Source organism: Cervus elaphus, chromosome 15 (genome assembly GCF_910594005.1).
Source record: "Cervus elaphus chromosome 15, mCerEla1.1, whole genome shotgun sequence".
Taxonomy (NCBI): domain Eukaryota; kingdom Metazoa; phylum Chordata; class Mammalia; order Artiodactyla; family Cervidae; genus Cervus; species Cervus elaphus.
In genome coordinates this window covers 79777046-79797079 of record NC_057829.1, presented here as the reverse complement: position 1 = coordinate 79797079, position 20034 = coordinate 79777046, and the positions used below count along the sequence as shown (strand labels likewise).

The following is a 20034-nucleotide window of genomic DNA, read 5'->3' as shown; positions in this document are numbered from 1 at the left end:
ATCAGAGCTAGTTAAAATATTCTGTGGCCATTTGTGATTTTGAGAGGAGAAAATACATGGTAGTAAAAATGTGAGGGTTACTATCAATTCTAAATTTAAGTATATTTGAATTTTTTGAAAGGCAGTTTGAAGATATTTGGCTCTTAGTAAGATAATAAAATCTTAAGTCCGCATAAAAGTGAATAACTTCAAAATCACTTTAATTTTAAAATACATTGAGTTAAAAAAATAAATAAAATACATTGAGTTTATTTCTAAACTGAGAGATAATGGCTTTTCTTTAAAAATGGGCTTGGGGGAGGTTCCCTTAAACGTTTTTAAGCTGTGGATCCACTTTAAGATCTGTTTAAAACCATGGATTCTCACCCCTGAAAGATGCACACAAGCATATCCTAGACTTTATGGTACTTCCATGGCCGAGGATCTGCTGTGTAAAGTGGCTGCATGTCCTAGTTACTTTTGTCAACTATAGTTATTTGTTCATAGCGATCAGGAAAGCAGTACAGCTTTAGAGATGCAAGGATAACTTACTGGTTGATTCCACATTGACACCATGTGGGTAGTTACATATTTCAATTTAAAACAAATTTTGCAAAGCCAGAAAATATGGTTCAAACTAGTCTGGAGTAGATTTTACCTGACGTCTGCAAGCAAAAAAAGAATAGTTTTTAATTGAATATCCACAGTTAATATGTTCTCACATATTTTATTCTGATGATATTATCTGGTTAACAAAGGAAAACAACAGGCACAGTAGTGTTCAGAAGATTTATTAGGTAAACTAGCTAAAACAGAATGTAGGTGGATACACTTAGCAGTCAAAAGAAAGAACTGAGTATTCATTGCTACCTCATTAAATTTTTTGTATCTGTTTTGCTAGGTACAAGCATAAAAACCACCTCTGCTCAAAAAATAAACAGTTCAGAGAGCTGTGTGTTCTTTGTTCTGATACACACATTTAAAAACAGCCCCTCTTTTCATAGTTTTACCCACCCCAGAATATTATTCATATGAAAGACCTTTCAGGTTTTTTCCTCATCAGATACAGTTTTCCCCCTTTTGCTCTCAAAACATGTCTGAAAAACATTTCTCTTTTATATGATCTCTAGGGATCACCAGCAGACATGGCTGCCAGTCATTCTTGAAGAGACTGAAGCCTTACAGGCAAAAATTTTAAAAGCTATATAGTATTAGGAGTGGGGAGAACTACAAACCCTCCAAGAGAACTGATTTGTAGTACATTGTTTTTTAAGGGTCTCCCCTAAAGAAGTAGAGAACAATCCCGCTTTTTTACTTCAGCCACAGAAGCACCTCCAGCAAAGCAGAGGCCTTGTGTGAGTCGCCCAATGCAAATACATGAGTAGGAAGCCAGTTTGCTTCCAACACATGCACTTAAAAAACCAGACTTCAGATCAAAGCCCCACAAAAAAGCTTCATGAAGAAAATGGAAAGGAAATATTAGCTACTTTCTTAGGGAAGTAAAAGGTAGAGTCTTTCTAAGTTAACAGAAAAAATTTTAGCTTTACAAAGAAACTGACATTAGGTAGTTTTTGCTTACTATTACAGAACTACAGAATGAACAAGTGTTTTTAAGACATTCCACACTATCTTCATATCATACAAAATTATGTAAACGGACAGTGTTCACTAACAGTACTTACATCGAAAAGGCACAGCAACGTTATCATGCTCAGAAAAACTACATCACACAGCGCTAGGTGATACAGTATTACATAGACAATTTTAGATGTTTGGGTTTTTTCCTGCATGTGAAAGGGAGTGTGCCCTGACCACCCTATTATTTTCACCTGTTTTCCTAACACGATCCAAGATAGTTTTATTCCTCCTTCATCTTCATCTAAAATAATAGTATCAAAAAAAATTAACAGATCCCTAGAAAACACTTGACTTCCAGGTAAAAGAAAATTATAGTCTGATTTTTTTTTTTTCACATCACAGCAGCTATTAGCTTTTTAAATTTCTTTTCTAAAACTTCAGCTAGATGTTGATATATCTCATCATGCTTAAACAATCCTAATAGTATAAGGATTTTCTATTCTCAATCTTTTGTCGTCCAGTAAGACAAGTATGTATCTGAAAGGGAAAGCTTCTAGTTGTTCATAATTATATATTTGGGTGCTTTTCTCTGCTTTCAGAATATTCACTGTTTTACCCTTATTGACTTTAATGTTTGCTGCCAACCACAAGACATGTAAACATATAGTTTACAACCATCCGCTTCCAGGCAGGTGATTACATAGAAAACTAATGCCAGCTGAGATTCACGGATTAAATCTGAAAGATGATTGACTCAAGTTCTTCTGCATTTGAGATAACTAGCTTTTGCCTCATGAATATATTGATAGTACAGTTGACCCCTGAACAACATGATTTGAACTGCATGGGTCCACTTACATGCAGAGTTTTTTCAACAAATACAGACTGCAGTACTACGTGGCCCGTGGTAGGATGAATCCATAGACGTGAAATCATGGATACGAAGGGCTGACTGTTTTCGGCTGTGTGGGGTACTGGCATTCCCAAACCCTGTGTTGTTCCAGGTCAACTGTAATTCCAAGTTCAGTAGCATTCAGTGTCACTACATAATATACGCCGTCTTACTTGACTCTGTTTTTCAGACTTCCTTCTAGTTTCTCATTGTTGGAAGTGTCTCGGAGATAATGTGTGCTTTAAACACTCATTACCAATATTCAGAAAAAAATATAAGACTTTTTTTTGCCCAGGTGTTTGTGAATGTAAGTTAAAAAATTATATTTGATTTGGATTCAAATATTTATAGATTTACACTATATTTCGTCAAAATATATTGTATAATATTTAATAAAATCAAATACATAAAATAAAGTTTTCAACACTATTTATACAAACCCCTAGAAAAGCTGCTTTTTCTTTATAAGGCCGTTGGCAATCGATCATAACCATGGAAAAGAAAGAACCTTTGGTTGTATGGACTTTCACCAGGGATGAGTGGTACTAAGACAGTTCTGGATGAGTCATTTCACTGGAAACACTGTTTTATACAATTAGGTACTTGGAGGACTTTTCAGGGTCTCAGTCACTTTCAGATTCTTCATCCTCACCTATTGGATACGACTGGCTGCTATTCTGAGTGTACATTTTTGTTTTAATGGGGCAGTTGTGATCCATGAGGATAGCCTAAAAGAGAGCAGAGTGCAGATACATGAACTCACTGGTTCATAAAGAGAAGACAGAAACTGGTTAAGACAGGATTAGTAGTTTGAAAACTACCTACAGTACCACCCAATATTAACCAACCAGTAATCTGGTGCAACTGCCAGGTGCCTGGCCTGAAAGACCTGGCATTCTAAAGAGTGGAAATTCCAGGCGGTAGGAGGCAGCAGAAGCAGTCTCTGCAGTGTTCCTATTATATCTGCCAGGGACCCTAAGTCAATTTGGAGGAACCTGTAAGCTATGAAGAAAGGGGTATGCAGGTTAGGTTAAGTTTATACTTAGGGTGGGGGGATCCTCCTTAGTAAGGCCACAGGTACGGCCCCTTTGGTTTCCCTGGATTAAGCATCACAGGGCCCTTACCTTTTAAAATATGGCATCTCGGAAGGACGTCTTCCCAAGTCCTGGCTGGCCTCTTCTTGCTCAAGTGTGTTTTATTAATAAAAAGTATGTTTCTCTCATACACATAAAAATTCTATGTGCTCCCTTGTAACAAAAACTTTTTAAAGATCAATTGATCCTCAGTTGATAAACATCTTCAGTTGATAAGCGCTATAGTCATTATTCCTCCTGGAAGCATAGGGACCAAGCACGTATGTGATAGCTTGATCACCCTCTGTGTAGGCATAAGGGTCAAAGAACTTGACCAAGAGATGCTTGGCTAAATGGGGTAGATCGAGCCCAGGCGGCCTGTGCCAATGTCCGCTCTGGTGATGCTCCACAGGACAGCCAGGGGTGCAGAGCATGACATTGGGTGCAACTGAAATGGATTCTGTCACCAGGCACGTCTTTCAGTTTTCCTCCACGTAAGCTATCCTGCCAGTGCCTTTTTGTGCATTTGAAAATCTAAATGGCAACATTTATCTGGATTAAATTAATCTTCTGTTGGCCTATTGCAACCTATCTTGGCACTTGTCAGCTGCTCCTCCCAGTTCTTGTCCCACAGATTTGATAAGCTGCTGTGTCTCCACTCAGCCCTTAACCCATTTATCATTTCCCAAGAAATTCTAAAATGATCTGCCATGTGGCCTGTGATGATAAGGACTTCCGTGACTCTAAGTTAGGCTGCCAGCTCAAATTGTCAGCTGCAAATTCAACTCTAGTTTTTTGGTTTTTTTTTTTTCATTATTATTATGCTTCCTGCCAAGTGAATTGATACATGGACTTCATGAGGAGCTCAATTTTTAAAAAGTAAGTAGCTAAAGTGATAGCAGGATCCTTCTTCCCACATGGGTGTGTGCTTGTACACACAAGCTTTAGCCATCAAGAGCTCCATGTCTTGCCCCTGGAGTCACAATCCTCAAAGAAACGTGCCCAAGAATCACTCAATGGGGCAGGTTAAACATCGAATCCCAGGTTCCTACCCTTAGTGATCCTGGTGTCAGCGTGCTGTGAGAAACACCACCCGACTTACGTGCGGCATCTTCTGGGACAAAGCAGGGCCACACAGCTGATGACCGCTTACTGGGCACCTACCAGATGTGTGCTTCAGGCCTTTAAGGTCCTCTCCCAGCAACTTCAGAACCTCACTGCACACAAGTGACGGTTCCACAGGGTTCGTGGGCAGAGTGCTTACTGGGAGTCTCAAGTGCTTGGGGAAAGCACAGGAGAAGATAGGGGTGGATTTGAAGCTTGCAGGGCATTATGTAAAGCAGCCTGCCTTTTTCCCCAACCCTCCTCCTGACCCCCAGATCTGATGTTGAGGCACAAGGAGACCATCGTGGGAAAGCCGAATCAGACCCAGACTGCAGGGCCCTGAATGCCAGGCAAGAGGCCTTATTAACCCTCAGGCCCACAGGCGGAGAGCCAGCCTTGGAAAGGATGGCCATCCTTCTTCCTTACCACAAAGGCCTCTCCCCTGGCTAGTCCACCATCATACCATACACTCTATAGACTTAAGGACCTCTGGAACCTAGCACTGGGCACATAACAGACCCAATTTAAAAGCTGCATTGCAAGGGAAGAAGTTCAGTCAGACCAATGATTTGGCATTGTACAGAACTTACAATTAGCCAAACTGGATTTGCTGACACTACCTGTACCAGGTAAAGGAGTTTTCTTTCTTAAAAGATCATTTGTAACTTTTAAAACCTAGCTTACTACCTTCTGGACACTTTTTTGAAAGATTTATTGTGCCATTTTTTTTTAAGCTATATAAGATTAAGCCAGATGGCATGTAATAGTCCAAAAGTGCCACGAAAAGAGAGGAATGAACAGCATCAAGTGGGTAAGTCACGGGCATGAGGGACGCATCCAGAGGGGCCTGGGGAGCAGCCTGGTAATTAGAGCCGTCCATGCACTGCTGTGGGGAGAAAGGTGTGTTTGACCCTCAAGTGAAGTATAAAAGAGGCGGGTGCAGGGGATTGTCATTTGTATTCAGGGCAAAGCCCGTTCCTGAGAGTTGAGCTCCAGTCCTACCAAATGCCTGGTTTCATATCAGACACCGTAGAGTCAGGATTTCCAAAGCAGTAAAAACACGCTGGACCAAGTGAAGTGTAAAAATAACACAAATACGAAGCTAGGACAGTGAAACCGTCAAAGTATTAAAATGTAAGAGTTCCAGGCTTCAAGATATTGAAAGATACCAGGGCTCCTGTGTGCTAGAAAAGACTTATTTACCACATTATCTTTTTTTTTTTTAATAAAGTGATGGTTTTGCATCAGGATCAGCCAGTAAAAGCAAGCTACAGTCCTCAAATAGCCTACTTTCCTGTCTGAGCAACAATTAGAAACTTGGAGAGTAAGACCTAAGTGGTTGTTTAGTCGCTAAGTCGTGATTCTTTGCAACCCCATGAACTGTGCAGCATGCCAGGCTCCCTGTCCTTCACCATCTCGTGGAGTTTGCTCAAACTCATGTCCATTGAGACCTAAGAAATGTGCCCTATCTTTAAAAAAAATTTTAACCTGAAAAAGTCCATTCCAGAACCCAGTTTCCTCACTGGCTACTCTGAGAACCAGAGGCTACAACCAATCTCTTGTAAGTGGAATGCAGTTCCCTCAAATGACAGAGCTGGTGTTTCTTATACCTGCAGAGGGACTAGAGTAACAGGCTTTTCTCTCTGCCTGTTTTGATAACACTAATTTAAAACAAAACAAAGCAAAAAAACAGAAATCCAATAAACCAAATGAAAGCAACACTCAGGTGCTCACAAACTGGTTCATGATTGGATGACTTGGGAACCATAAAACGGCACTCGAACTTTCCATTTCGAGCTTAAGTCCACACACCACTTAATCAGAAGGCTTCCTAATGAAGGAATTACTTGCTAAGGTTTGTACGCCTTCTGGCTCTCCCGTCCCCTGCGCCTGGTAACTGCTGATCCTGAATGCCGGCACTTGGTATTGACGCTTCTCAAGTGGGTGGTAATCGATGGCTTCTCCGCCCTGGCTCGCACGGCTTCCTGCCCTGGCTGCCTCCCATCACTCGGTGCCATCGGCTGCTTCCTGCCTGCACAGTGAGTAGGCAGCGGCTGTTGGCTGCCACCTTCCGATGTCACCATCGTGCCCCTCAAATGGATCTGACGTGATGCCTTCAATTACAGGCATCAATTATGGGCAGGGAGACACACATTCTCTCTGGTTTTCAATGATTCATCTTGCTAGGCACTTATTAAGGGACATTTTACAGTGGAAGTAGCTCCTGGAAGCCTGGCCCTCCTTATCACTTTGCCTTTCAGGATTGTCTCTTCCATTTCCTTTAGCACTTTTCTTTTTAAATGAACTAAAGTCTTGGTTTGAATGTGGGGAGAGGCACAGAGGCTTTCTGCGCATTGTGTGTGGACCCCAGAGCGGGAACTGGTCCCCTGACCTCACCCACTTCCTCCAAGACCTCAGATAAGCCCTCAAAGCTGCTACTGACAAACGGATAACACCGCGGCCACTAACGTCCGCTGCTCGGCAAGGGAAGCCCAGTGGGCAGCGCTGGGTTATGAGCGTTCTCATCTCCCAGAGAGAAGAAGGGGAGGAGACTGAGGGAGGGACCGCCAGGCTGACAGAGTACGTCAGAGCTAGGTAAGACAAGAAAGGAGGGTGGGGTTATGTGGAAACGATTGAGAGCTTATTGAGCATTTATTGTGTACAGATATGGGGGCCACACTCCACTGGAACTCCTTCATTGAATCCTCAAACCACCCTGTGAGGTCAGGTCTAAATCGTCTTCCTGTGAGACAGACAGCTCGGCTCCAGGGCCCTGTGCTACCTCCTGGGTCTAATACAGTCTCCTGGGTGGCAGAATCATTTGTAGGTGATTTTTTCTTTTTTTTTGGTCAAATAGGGTTGGGAGTAATCTTCATTCAGCCTTAATCAGATTGATACGGTGGCAACAGAACAAGAGCTATTTTCTGGGATTGCACAGAGAATGTCCTGACTCTGATGGGGGCCAAGGTACTCTGCCAGGGTCAGACAAAGGTGGCCAGGGAACTCAGATGACCAGGCTGGAAAGCAGGAAGTGCCCTGAGAGAGATGAGAAAGTTGTTCAGAGCTGGGGAGGTGTCAGCAAAAGAGGAAGAGTCAGATAGGTGTGAGTAATTCAAAGATACCTACTTAAATCCTATATAATAAAGGGCACAAGACCAGTGCTCAGTGCTGGATACACTTCTTAAATATACTGAACATATTAATAAATGCCCAAAATGCCCAAAACAAAGACTACATACAACTCAACTTCAGGGTCTGTGTCTGTCTTTAAACCTACTCTTTGGGGAAGGTCATGAAAGGGGCAATTAAGAAATGCCAAAGCCTTAAAACCCATTTCAGTTCAAATGTCATGGAGAACTTCTGATGTACTCCCAAGAGCACAGTGCAAGGGAACCTACATCCATTACTAAACACAAAAATACCACCTACCCCGGCCTTGCTTCTCTCATTCACTCTTAATCTAAGGCCCTCTTCTTTCAACCAGATGAGTGTCCATCAGCATCGAATATTTAAAAAAAGTCAGCAGCAGCACCGCCAGGTATGAACACTTATTGGAAAGGATAAAATGACTGATGCATTTCAAAATTCAAATTTAGAATCGATAAGTTTGAATTTGTTCAAAAGGGGAACACTTTATACTCAATACTATATCTCGCTTATAGCTAGGATTCTGGTCATGAAATTATTAACTTAAACGTTATAAAGATGTGCTCACATGTGCCCAAAGGTACATAAAACAATGTTTTTCCATAAGTGTCTGTTACCTACATCAAAACCATCTCCAGACTCTTATGCAATAAAGACTAAGACACTACTACTGAAAATGGTAAGGGTTAAGAGAAAAGCAGACAGGACCAAAAAAGGTTGATCTTAGGAGTGAGCACCGGAGGCAAAAAAGTTATGTTCAAGAGTTCAAGAATCTTTGAAAATTAAATTGTTTAATTGTTAATATAAATCTATGTTTATATTTGATTGACAGAAGAGCTATATTGATCGCTAATCTAGGTATGAAAATTATTTCACTCTTCAAATGTATAAACATAATGCTTGATACAGTCAAAGAAGTATCTGCTCTATGCAGTATAAGCTAAAAAGGAACTCTTACCATTTATATTTGGGGAGTTCTGTTCAAAAGGAGTAGAAATATATTTTAGAACCAAGCCATAAGGCACTAGCCAGAAGACCATGCTAAAATGATCAAGAAACACTTAATTGCAACCTAAAATTTTTCTTACCATTTTTTCTTCCTTGGCAGGTGGACTTCGAAGAAAAAAGCAGAGAGGAGCAAAAAGAATATCAATTATTCCGATAATTGTCATGAGCCATGGAAATCCAATTGCCTTTGCGATAGCCCCACCAGCAGAAGGACCTTTCAGGAAACAGAGAATTAGATAAAGCTCTCTCTAAATGTCTTGTAGGCACAAAGATGCAAAGGTTTAAATAATTTTCAGTAGGCATTATTAGTTTGCACTGAGAAAAAAAAGTTCTTTTGGAAACCCAATGTCCTTACCTATGGCATATCCCATACAAAATGCTACATCGGCAATGGCATACACGCTCCCATAGACGGACACGTGCCGCAGGTCGACCAGGTAGCCCATGATGGGCATCATTGATGAATCCACCATGCCTGTGGACAGTCAGGGAACACAGTCTACAGAAAAACTGATGGAAACCAACAGTGGGCTGAATGTCAATGACTGTGTCCTAACCTTACAACCCTGCCAAGATTCTTCACTGCTGTCTGCCAAGTCTTGAGGCAAACTCCCTACAATGTACCTTTCACTGAAGACAGACCAAAGGTGCCTGAGGCTGGGACTGGAACTCAGACTACCATTTGCCTGTTCCCTGCCTTGCCTCATCGTGTCCTCCACTGTCTGGGAGATGGCACGCAGTCCTCTAGGGACTTGCCTGCCATTCTGCAGACCCAGAGGGATGCTGGTTACCGGCTGTGTGAACCCTGAGCCTGTCTCCTGTGGGTGCTTTCCTGATTCACTATTTTCTGGTCCACGTTGTCCTCTGCCCTCAAAGAGTGGGTACACTACATGCCTCACCCAGCCTCCTCCCCACCCACAGCTTGGCCTCACTCTTAAATTATGAGAGTTAAAGTCGGAAAGCATAGAGAGAATCAGAAGGAACCAGAACAGGAAAGAGTATGAGGGACTGCCCGGTCCTACTCAGGAAACTAAAATCAAAAGAGGTTTGCTCATTTAGTTGGCTAAAACACCAAAAACCATCACCACTGCCAAGACCTGTATTAGAAGCTCTGGTCTCTAGAATAGTCAGGGAACAGGAAGCATAAAGAAAGGACACGTGTATTCGGAGTTCTAAATCCAAACCCCTGGCTGGCTTAGCATCATCGTGCCTTATCTCTCTGAACGTCACTCTCCCCACTGATAAAATGGAGATGATAATGATTGGCTGAATGAGATGATGGCTGTGAACACATCTGGCAGGCATTCAAATGTCAGCTCCCTCACCCACACCTCCACAGAGGCAGGAGGGTAAGGGAGATTTCTTGCATTCAACTAGTATGTGCTGACACCTGAGATGTGCAAGGTGCTGGGATAACGAACAGAGCAAAGAGTTGAAATAAATTATGATTGTGAGTGATGCTATGAATGTGCTGTGAGAAGCTGTGTGTATGTATACATATATGTATGTGTATGTGTATACGTATGCACATAAGCTGGGATAACCTAGCCTGGTCTAAGGGGTCAGCAAAGGCTCCATCCTCGCTACTGTACCAAAGATCCAACTTCTGCCTTTACCCTGGACAGGTTCACCTTTATCATGATTAATCTGTATATTATAAATGAGAAACAAGCATGTGCTATTTATCTAAAATATGAATGAGATTTTTCCTAACATATTACTTACTGTGCCTCACACTGCTACAAAGACTTGTCCCCTTTGCTTGTGAAAATTCCCACAGTACAGCTGGTCATCAATGCATCAGTAACCTTTTCTGTACCAAACCTTATTGAAAACTACATGTGAAGCCTTTGTCCCCCAGCCTCATATGAGAAAGTCTGTGCACAGATATGAGCCCAAACAGATGGGTTCTGAGTAAGCAGTTCTCCTGTTTGCCCAGGCTCAGCAGTGGAGTATCATTTTGCTTCTGTAAATATCAGGCTTTTACAATACTGGTTTTCAGGAAATAAATGACTAGTTCATGAAAGCCAATATCTGTGGACAATCTACAAACTGTACATGAGCTAAGCTGCCACAGTCTCCTGTCAAGCTTCTAGAAATTTTATTATTGAGTAACTATAAGTCTGCCCAAGTAAGGACTCTTTTGTTGTTGTTGTTTTGTTTTTGCCACACAGTGCAGCATGCAGGATCTTAGTTCCCCAATCAGGAATTGAACCCAAGCCCTTGCTGTAAAAGTGCAGAGTCCTAACCACTGGACTGCCAGGGAAGTTGAGGAACTCTTTCTTGGTACTGGGAAACCCAAGTTTTAAATTTAGGCACAAGGCTCCAGTGACTTACCAATTGCAAAACCAACTCCGAAGTTGGGAGCTATGAGTCCATAGATGTTTTTTGCAAGAGGAATCTGTAAGAGGAAATACATGTTATGCCAAAAGAACATGCTATTCAACTCTGAATTATCATAGGAAGTCTTAAAGAGAGGTTTCTCTGACCTGGTATGTGTGTCCCCTTATGGAGGAAGTAGCAGGAGGGGGCAAGATGGGGTTTGGGCAAAAGACGACCCTCCAAATCTTTAATAGAGTTGAAATGGGTTTTGTGACCACCATGAAAAGCTAGTTCACTTCCATATGTGAAAGTTCAGCCTAGTCTATACTCCATTTTTTTAATAGTTATTTTTATTTATTTGGCTGCACTGGGTCTTAGTTGCAGCACGCGGGATCTTTAGCTTCAGCATTCGAACGCTTAGTTGCGGCGTGTGGGATCTAGTTCCCTGACGAGGGATCAAACCCAGGCCCACTGCACTGGGAGGGCAGAGTCTCAGCCACTGGACCACCAGGGAAGTGCCCATACTCCATTTTTTAAAAAACCAGAAGGTCTCATTTGGGGTAGATATTAGCCTTTGGTAGAAGATGTTTTACTCTAGAAAAACATCTTGCTATTGTTTCTGGCTGGTTGCCCTAAAGTGTTCAAGATACTGTAATGTTTTAGATGCACAGGGAGGGGGAACAAGGTGAAATAAAAACAATGTAATAAAACATTCTAAATAATTTCCAACTGACATAAAATAAAGATAAACCCTTTGGAGCATCTTGTCCGCAGTTTTTAACATGATAAAAAAATGAGAAGAAAAGGGAAGATTAATAAAACTAAGTGTCAACAAACTTCAAACTGCCATATTTGTTGGTGATTCTTGCCCAAAGCAACAGTTTCATTTACAGGTTATTTCCACCTGCCAAATGTCATCTTTTTTTTTTTTCAAATGTCATCTTTTACTCACACATAAAATGCTCATTCCGACAATTATCATTCCTAGAAGAGCACAAAGCCATCTGTCAAAACACAGAAAAGCACATTAAGAAACGATTGTCCCCCCCATCCAGGTTTTCAGTGGAAATCAAAACAGAATCAAAATAGCGAAGGTAGAAACACTTGGGGTTTTTTGAAGTAAGCACGTTACCGTAACAGAGTGAGTGTTGAGTTGTTTCATTTCATCTTACCTCCCCATTTTGTGTGCAAGGATCCCGAAAACATTGGTTCCAATGAGATAAGAGACGCTAGCTGGCAAGAAAGCCACGCCTGTAAATTTATGAAAGGGACACCTTATCAGTACAGATATCAGTCACGTGTGAGAAAAACTAATAATTGTGAGGCACCACGCTTGTGATGAGAGCTGAGGAAATGAAGCCCTGCGACCTGCACCCAAGCAGCTAATATCCGGTGTCTGATGGAGCTAGTCTGGACCCCACACGGCTTATCCGTCCACACGAAGCCGCCAGCCGCCACGACACTCCAGAGATGAGATCCCTCCCTCTATCGTGGGCTTCATCTCGCCCCCACCTCTGCCTGGTGGCGGGCTTTACCAGGGGAGGGGGCAGTGACGGGGACAGCTCCCGGCTGTGGAGCTGTCAGCTGCCACCCCACACAGGCAGTGAGCAGTGCTGGTTATCTGCTCCCAGGTTCCTCCCTTCGTGTTTGTGCAGAGGAACAAAGACACAGGCACTGACAAAAGTCAGGAACACTGAGATGAGCATAAAGAAAAAAACATTAAAATTCTCCCATGTTCTATCACTCAGATAGTCCCACAGTTGTTTTCCCTTGCAAGTTCTATGTACATAAATAAATGCGTAAGCACAGGAGTTTTGTGTCTTTAAAAAAAAAAATTAGTATTATACCTACTGTTCTACATCCTGCTTTTCTTTTTAAGATTTATTTATTTATTTTTGGCTGTGCTGGGTCTTCATTGCTGGTCAGGCTTTTCCCTAGTTGCAGCGAGTGGGGCTACTCTTCCTTGCAGTGGCTTCTCTTGTTGGGGACCATGGGGTCTAGGGCCCACAGGCTTCAGCAGTTGCAGTTCCTGGGCTGTAGGACACAGGCTCAGGAGTGGCACACGGGCTTAGTTGTCCCATGGCCTGTGGGATTCTCCAGGGATCGAACCAGGGATCAAACCTGTGTCTCCTAAAATGACAGGCGGATTCTCTACCACTGAGCCACTAGAGAAGCCCCAACCTGCTTTCAATTACCTTATGGACATCTGTCCACGCCAGATAAATAAGTAAATAAGTATGTGGTCATTTTTTTGTGGCCAAATCCTATGTGACTGACAGTTTCATGGTTTCCCAGGAGAGGAACTTTGCAAGCCCCAAGCTAAGTTCACAGCTGACGAGGGTAATGGTTGCCTTGAATGTACCTCTGCCTGGAATAGGAAAGCCTACTCAAGCCAGCCCACGCTTGGTGGCCAGGGCATTTGTCCACATCAGCTCCATCTGGTCTCCATCCATCTTTAGGGCAATAGGACAATCTCTTTTCCAAAGATGGCTTTTCAAAGTTTTAACACTTCTGGTGTTTTCCCTTGAAATCCAGAAATACCAGGTTGGTTCCTAAGCCTTGTCCACAAGTGGTAAACGTTGCTTTGTTCCCAATCATCTGATTGCATAAATTAGATATGCAGAGGGATACCAGATGGTCAGCAGGTCCCCACTCACTCCAAAGGCCCAGGGCCAGAGCCCTTCTCGTACAGGCAGCTCACCAGCACACGAGCAGCAAGTGTGATCTTACCTCTCCAAAGACACACTGGCTTCCACTGCTCCCCCACAGGCACTAACTAACACAAGCCATCAAACTCTCAGATACACAGTATTGAAGGGAATCAAAAAGGGGGTATATGTAAACACACAGCAGACTGCACTTTGCTGTAAGCAGAAAGTAAAACAACATTGTAAAGAAACTGTGATCCAATAAAAATTAATTAAAAAAAAAAAAAAACCCTCCAGAAAGGCCGAGCTTCCCAGAACAGAAGGTACTTCAATAAGTGATTGCTTACGGGAGCTAAATCTAAAACCAAATCATTCTAGATTTGATAATCTGGAAAATAACAATTAAATGCGATCTCATTTCGCGTTCCAGGAAACCATTTCCGTCACACTTAGCAACATACAGTGGCCACATAATTGCTGGGGTGACAGGACACAGCAAACATCACCGACAGCTCATGAGTGCTGGGCTGCGGCAAAGACAATGGCCACAACGTGGTCCTGGTCACCGTGAGAGCCTCTTCAGAGGATCAGAGGACATCTGAACTACGACATGGCTGAGCTGGGGACGCACACAGGTGCCAGTGCCGTGCTCTGGGAACCAGAGTCTGCAGCTGCAAAGCTCCCCAAAGCAGCGAGTGTTTAAACCTGACCCTGGAAGGGGCATAGCAGAGAGCTAAATTAGTCTGGAGATGTAAGAAATCATGAGGGCCTTTGTCTGAGGATGAGTGTCAGGGAGGCATTAATGAATGAAGCATGCAAACTATCAGAAAAGCGGCAGCATGGGTACTGTGATAAAGAGCTGCTGGCATTCAGCTTCAGCATCAGAGAAACAAAAGGAAAACAGAGGGGGAGGCCCCAGACCCACCTAAGGATGCAGCTGCCATTCTGCCCAGACAATGACTGCCCTGGGGGACTGAAATCCCAAATGAGACGATCTGGTTTTTCTAGAAAAGTTGGAATTCCAGATTCTTACAAGAAGTTTCCTGATTTTTACACGTTCGCAATTCGTATTTTAAAAACATAAACCTCATGCCAACACCTGTGCCAGCCAAGCAAAATGTACTTCTAGGCTGAATTTGGCCCAGAACCTGAGCAGAGGTTGGAGAAAGTGGTTGGTACAGCATCTGGCCAGAATGGCTTGCTGGTGACTCCTGACTCCCCAGGTGAAATGTGGGAAGCATCTCTGAAGCTGAAACTTCAAAGCAGGGATGCAGACAAGCTCACGGAACGCCCCAGATGAGCTACATCTTCCCGAGCAAACCAGCTGGGATACTGAGCACACAGGCGTATCCTGGGATCTGGCACACGTTATTTTCCGGCAAATAGAGCTGACCCTTGAACAATATGAGTTTGAACTGCTCAGATCATTTGCATGTAGATTTTTTCCAGTAGTAAATCCTACAGTTCTACACACCCCACGGTTGGGTGAATCCACACATGTGGAACCACAGACACCAAGGCAACTATAAATTATAGCGAATTTCCAACCGTGTGGAGGGTCAGTGCTTCTAACCCCCCAGTTGTTCAAGGGTCAGCGGTACTCTCAGATGGCAAACACCAACTTCATGATTCTCTAGTCAGAAGCAAGGAATTAGGAGGCAGGCAACAAGGTGTTCATTTCAGCTGGGAATTTACCAGCTGAGGCTTGAATGGGTCACTTGAACCTCGAGACAGAGAGATGGCAACAGCTCCCACTGCAGACACCTCACAGAGAGGCTTTGAAGATCACATGGCCAAGTGAGCACCAAGGGCCTTGGCACCTGCCCTCCCAGCCCGATCCCTGTGCCCTGTCACTCCACACTCACCCCACCTGACCCACCATTCACCCTAGCATGCTGACCTTCCCCACACTGCGGTAAGCTTCTGTGGGCAGGGACCACTTCATCTGTCTCCCTGCAGCCTTGCTCCACAGCGGCACACAGGAGGTGCCCAGAACCACCTGACCATTTAGAGCAAAGACCCAGAGCCAGGACATTCACTTAACAGAGCTGAAGGCTGTCCCTCGAGGGCGCCCCCACTGGTCCAGCAGCCTGCCCCATGGGGAAACAGGCAGGGTACATGTTTAGGAGCCCAGAAGCCCCCCTTCTCCCTCCAAGGTGCGGACAGGGCCACATGTTCTTTGGATCTCAGGCTCCAAGCTCCCGATTCATGTTCTGACACAGCCTCTGCATCCTCTGCCTTCTGGGACCTCCACTGCCTACACCATCGACGGAACCCGCCTCTCGGAACTCAAAGAGACCTCAGTGGGCCTCACGGAGGAACTGCTCCAGTGTTTCAACAGGGAGTCATCCATCTCTGCCAGACCCGGGGCTGGCAACCTACTACTTTTCCAGACAGCCTTTCAAGGGCACCTCCTAGGACAGGGCGGGCATCCTGACACCAAGCCCTAAGCCTTCCCGTCATCTCCACCCACCAGCCCTGGTTCACATTCCAAAGCCAAGAGCAGCGGGCTTCAACCCCCACCTCACGAGACCCTAGACCAGGAGGGGCAGAGCTGCCAGGCCTCCGGGAAAGAGCTGTGCAGCCTCCTGGCACCGGCTCCTCACCTCGGGGACAGGCCCAGCATGGGGGCTCCTCACCTGGCTGGGGGGGTCCAAGGGGCTCGGGAGAGGTGGGCAGCAAGGAGCCAAGGGCCCACATGGTGGGGGATAGAGGGAGATTTTCCCCCACACTGTAGATGACACTGCAAATGGGAACAGAAATCTGATTCTCTGAAGGAAACACAAGTCTAGCTCTGAGGCAAGGAAGGAGCCAGGTCACTGGTGGAAAGGTATGGGGCTGGGGGACCATCTGGCTGGAGAGATAAGCCCTGAAAGAGGTCCTTCCTGATGAAATCTAAGCAGCCTGTGTCCGGCTATCTAACCCGGATGGCCTGGGTCCCTGACTGACATGAAAGACTTGATGATGTATACGTGTCTGGAGAGGAAGAGGGCCAAGCCGCTGAAGAGCCCTGCATATGGCCAGGACACAGTCAATTAGAGCGATAAGTCAGTTAATTGGAGAAAACAGAAACACCAGAGCAGCATCTCTGCCCAGGAGCACGTGCAAAGCCAACACGTAGCTCCACTCACAGCCCCCCCAACACACAGGGCACCGCCTGAGGACACCTGGAGGCCCCAGTCAGCACAGGCCAGAGGGAAAGAGCCCGAGAAAAACACCCCCCGTGGCGTCATCCACTGGTATTAGCATTGAGATGGAAGCACGTCTCATCCTTTGCAAAACCACTATTCACTAACTTAAGGACAGAAGCCCAAGCCTCCTGAGAAGCGCTGAGCTCGCCTTAGGACCCTGGGGAGCTTCCACAGTTCCTCTGCCATCTCCATAGCCAGGAAGTTCAAAGTGAGATTTCTGCTGAGAACTGGCCTTAGCTGAGCTCCCAGAATCTTTCCTCCTTCACTGAATGACTCCTGTTGTTGAGCGTTTCGTTTTATTTTTGTTTTGTGGCATAATCCACAGACCAGACAATTCTGCGTACCCTTTTAAAGCACACAGTTCACTGGGTTTTAGTATATCCACTGGGCTGTGAAACCAGCATTACAATTTAATTTCAGAATGCTTTCATCACCCCCAAAAGAAATCTCACACCCTTTAGCAGTCCCTCCACATCCAGCCCAGCTTCCAGCCATTTGGGGCTTTTTAATGAAGGATTTTTTTTTTAATGAAAGAACACAGAAATTCAGTGCAGACCCCCAAAGGACCAGTCCCCAGGCCAGGAAACTGGAATAAGTCTGCAAGATGAGGGACCAGCCCCAACCAGAGGGCAGCGTTTGTGAAGACGCCTCTGCAAGGAGCATGCAAGCTCACCTGAGGAAGGTAGTGCTGTGCTATGCTCAGTCATTCAGTTGTGTCTGACTCTGCGACCCCATGGACTGCAGCCCGCCAGGCTCCTCTGTCCATGGGGATTCTCCAGGCCAGAATACTGGAGTGGGTTGCCATGACCTCCTCCAGGGGGTCTTCCCAACCCAGGAATCAAACCGGGATCTCCTGCATTGCAGGCAGATTCTTTACCAACTGAGCTACCAGAGAAGGTTGGGGGACTCTAAAAATGTGGGCTTGTTCAAAACTGAGAGTCTCCATCTGAAGATGTCAGTATGTAATGTGAAAGAACTGTGAAAAGAAACTAAATCTCCAGGAAGGACAGTTGATAAATTCTCAAAGAAATGTGTACGTGCAAGGACTAGTCTTTCAGATATTACGCAGGATTATCAGGCTACAGTAATTAAATAGTAAGGTATTGACAAGGGGATACAGGCAGACAAATGGAACACAAGAGAGAAATTCAGAAACAGACCCGAGAACATATGGTCATTTCCAGCAAGTGGGACATGGGAAATATCAGATGGACTCCAGGGGCGCCTGGCTGTAGAGCTGGCTGGCTATAAAGAAAACAGTTACACCAGGTCCTTGTCACACTCTTATACAGCAAAAACCAAGAGTTAAATGCAAAAAGAAGAAAAAAAAAAAAAACTCATACATTTATTGAAGGAAACTCAGCGAAACAATAATCTTGACATAGGAAAGGCCTTCCTGAACCTGACTTTGAAATGATGGAGAAGCCTGCTAAATCTGACTCAGGGCATTTTAAATGTTCCAAGTGGCAAAAAGAAAAAGAAAGAAAAACAAAAAAACCTAAGAACACCTATTAAGTCAAAAGACAGACAACAAAGGGCCATATTTGCAAAACATCTGATAAAGATTAATATCTGAACATACAAAGAACACAACTTTTTTAAAAAGGATGAAACAATAGAAAAAATGGGCAAAGGATATTAATCGGAAATTCACAGTAAAGGGAATACATATGGATAATAAACATATGAAAAGGTGCTCAATTTCACTCACAAAGCAGAAATAAATCAATATGAGACCCCCTTTCTCACATACACTCAATGGGGAAAGGCTGATAACACCTGTTTTAGGGCAAGGCCACCAAATATCAAAACACAATTTAAGTTTAGGAATTTGCCCTATAGACATAGGTACTTTCAAACTTGAGTAGGAATACATGGAAAGGCTATTTCACTGCAGTGTGGATTCTAATGGCAAAAACTGGAATGAAACCAAATGTTCAGCTAAGGACAGGTGGAAAATGTATGGTATAATCATAACCCAGAACAGAAGGAAATCACTAGTAGGAATGATGGGGACGTCCCTGGTGGTCCAGCGGCTAAGATGGCGCACTCCCAATGCAGGGGGCCCAGGTTCGATCGCTGGTCGAGGATCCAGATTCCACATGTAGCAACTAAGTGTTCGCACACCACAACTAAAGATCCTGCTCAGCCAAGTAAATAAATAAATATTTAAATTTTAAAAAGGAATGATGTTGTTTAGTTGCCGAGTCATTTTTGACTCTTTTGTGACCCCCCCTGGACAGTAGCCCAGCAGGCTCCTCTGTCCATGGAATTCTCTTGGCAAGAACACTGGAGGGGGTTGCCATTTCCTTCTCCAGGAGATCTTCCTGACCCAGGGATTGAACATGCATCTCCTGCATTATAGCAGATTCTTTACCACTGAGCCATCTGGGAAGCCAGATCCAGTTAAACAGGGCAGACTGAATCTACAGCGTTTTCTAAATTCCACTTAAATTTTAGTAAAGGAATAAAAGAAAACTATAGACCCTCCCCTCTCTGCTCAAGGAGAAACAAAATGAAAAAGCAAAATGCTGTGAGAGGGAGGATCAACCAGAGGGAGAGAAGTGAGGGACATGGCAGAGAGCTCTGGAACCTTCCACCCGCACACAGAATGGGCAGAGGCAGTGAGACCTTTGTGCCTCAGAAGCCAGGAAGTTCAGGAGCTGAAGGCTCCAGGTGCTGTGAACGTAAGGCTGAGAGCACAGGCTGTCAACCAGAAAGAGGGTTGTTCTAAGACTGGTTGAACCGCCCCCTCACCCGCCCCGTCCTCAGAGGTTCACCTGGCAGGAGACAGTTTCTTGAGAGAAACTGAACTGAAGAGGTTCAAAGACCCCAGATAATAACACAGGAGGCTGAAACAGGAGGTGGACAGAGTCTTCCTACTACATAGTAAGAGGATACTCTTTCAACAACCCCATCACCACCCTCCCAACACACACACAAAACCACTCAGAGAAAATACGAAAGGACTCTTCAAATGTATGACACGTGACACCAATTATAAAAGCTCAATAGAGTTTAGAGGGTGAAGATGAAGAAATCCTTGGAAACAGGAAAGGCAAGATAAGAAATTAAAGTATAAAATGTAGGGT

General features: G+C 44.3%; 1 protein-coding gene across 1 annotated transcript in view; it reads right to left on the bottom strand.

The window, feature by feature from the left end:
- Window positions 1-754: 754 nt before the first annotated feature.
- SLC18A2 (solute carrier family 18 member A2) overlaps window positions 755-20034 on the bottom strand; it is a 40477-nt gene continuing 21197 nt past the window's right edge. Inside the window, exons 11-16 of the mRNA XM_043926035.1 lie at window positions 12276-12354; window positions 12056-12107; window positions 11119-11182; window positions 9137-9256; window positions 8862-8995; window positions 755-3177 (exon numbers count right to left, since the gene is read on the bottom strand). Of these exons, the coding sequence (XP_043781970.1) occupies window positions 3073-3177; window positions 8862-8995; window positions 9137-9256; window positions 11119-11182; window positions 12056-12107; window positions 12276-12354 (554 nt within the window). The 3' untranslated portion in view covers window positions 755-3072. The remainder of the gene's footprint in view (window positions 3178-8861; window positions 8996-9136; window positions 9257-11118; window positions 11183-12055; window positions 12108-12275; window positions 12355-20034) is intronic.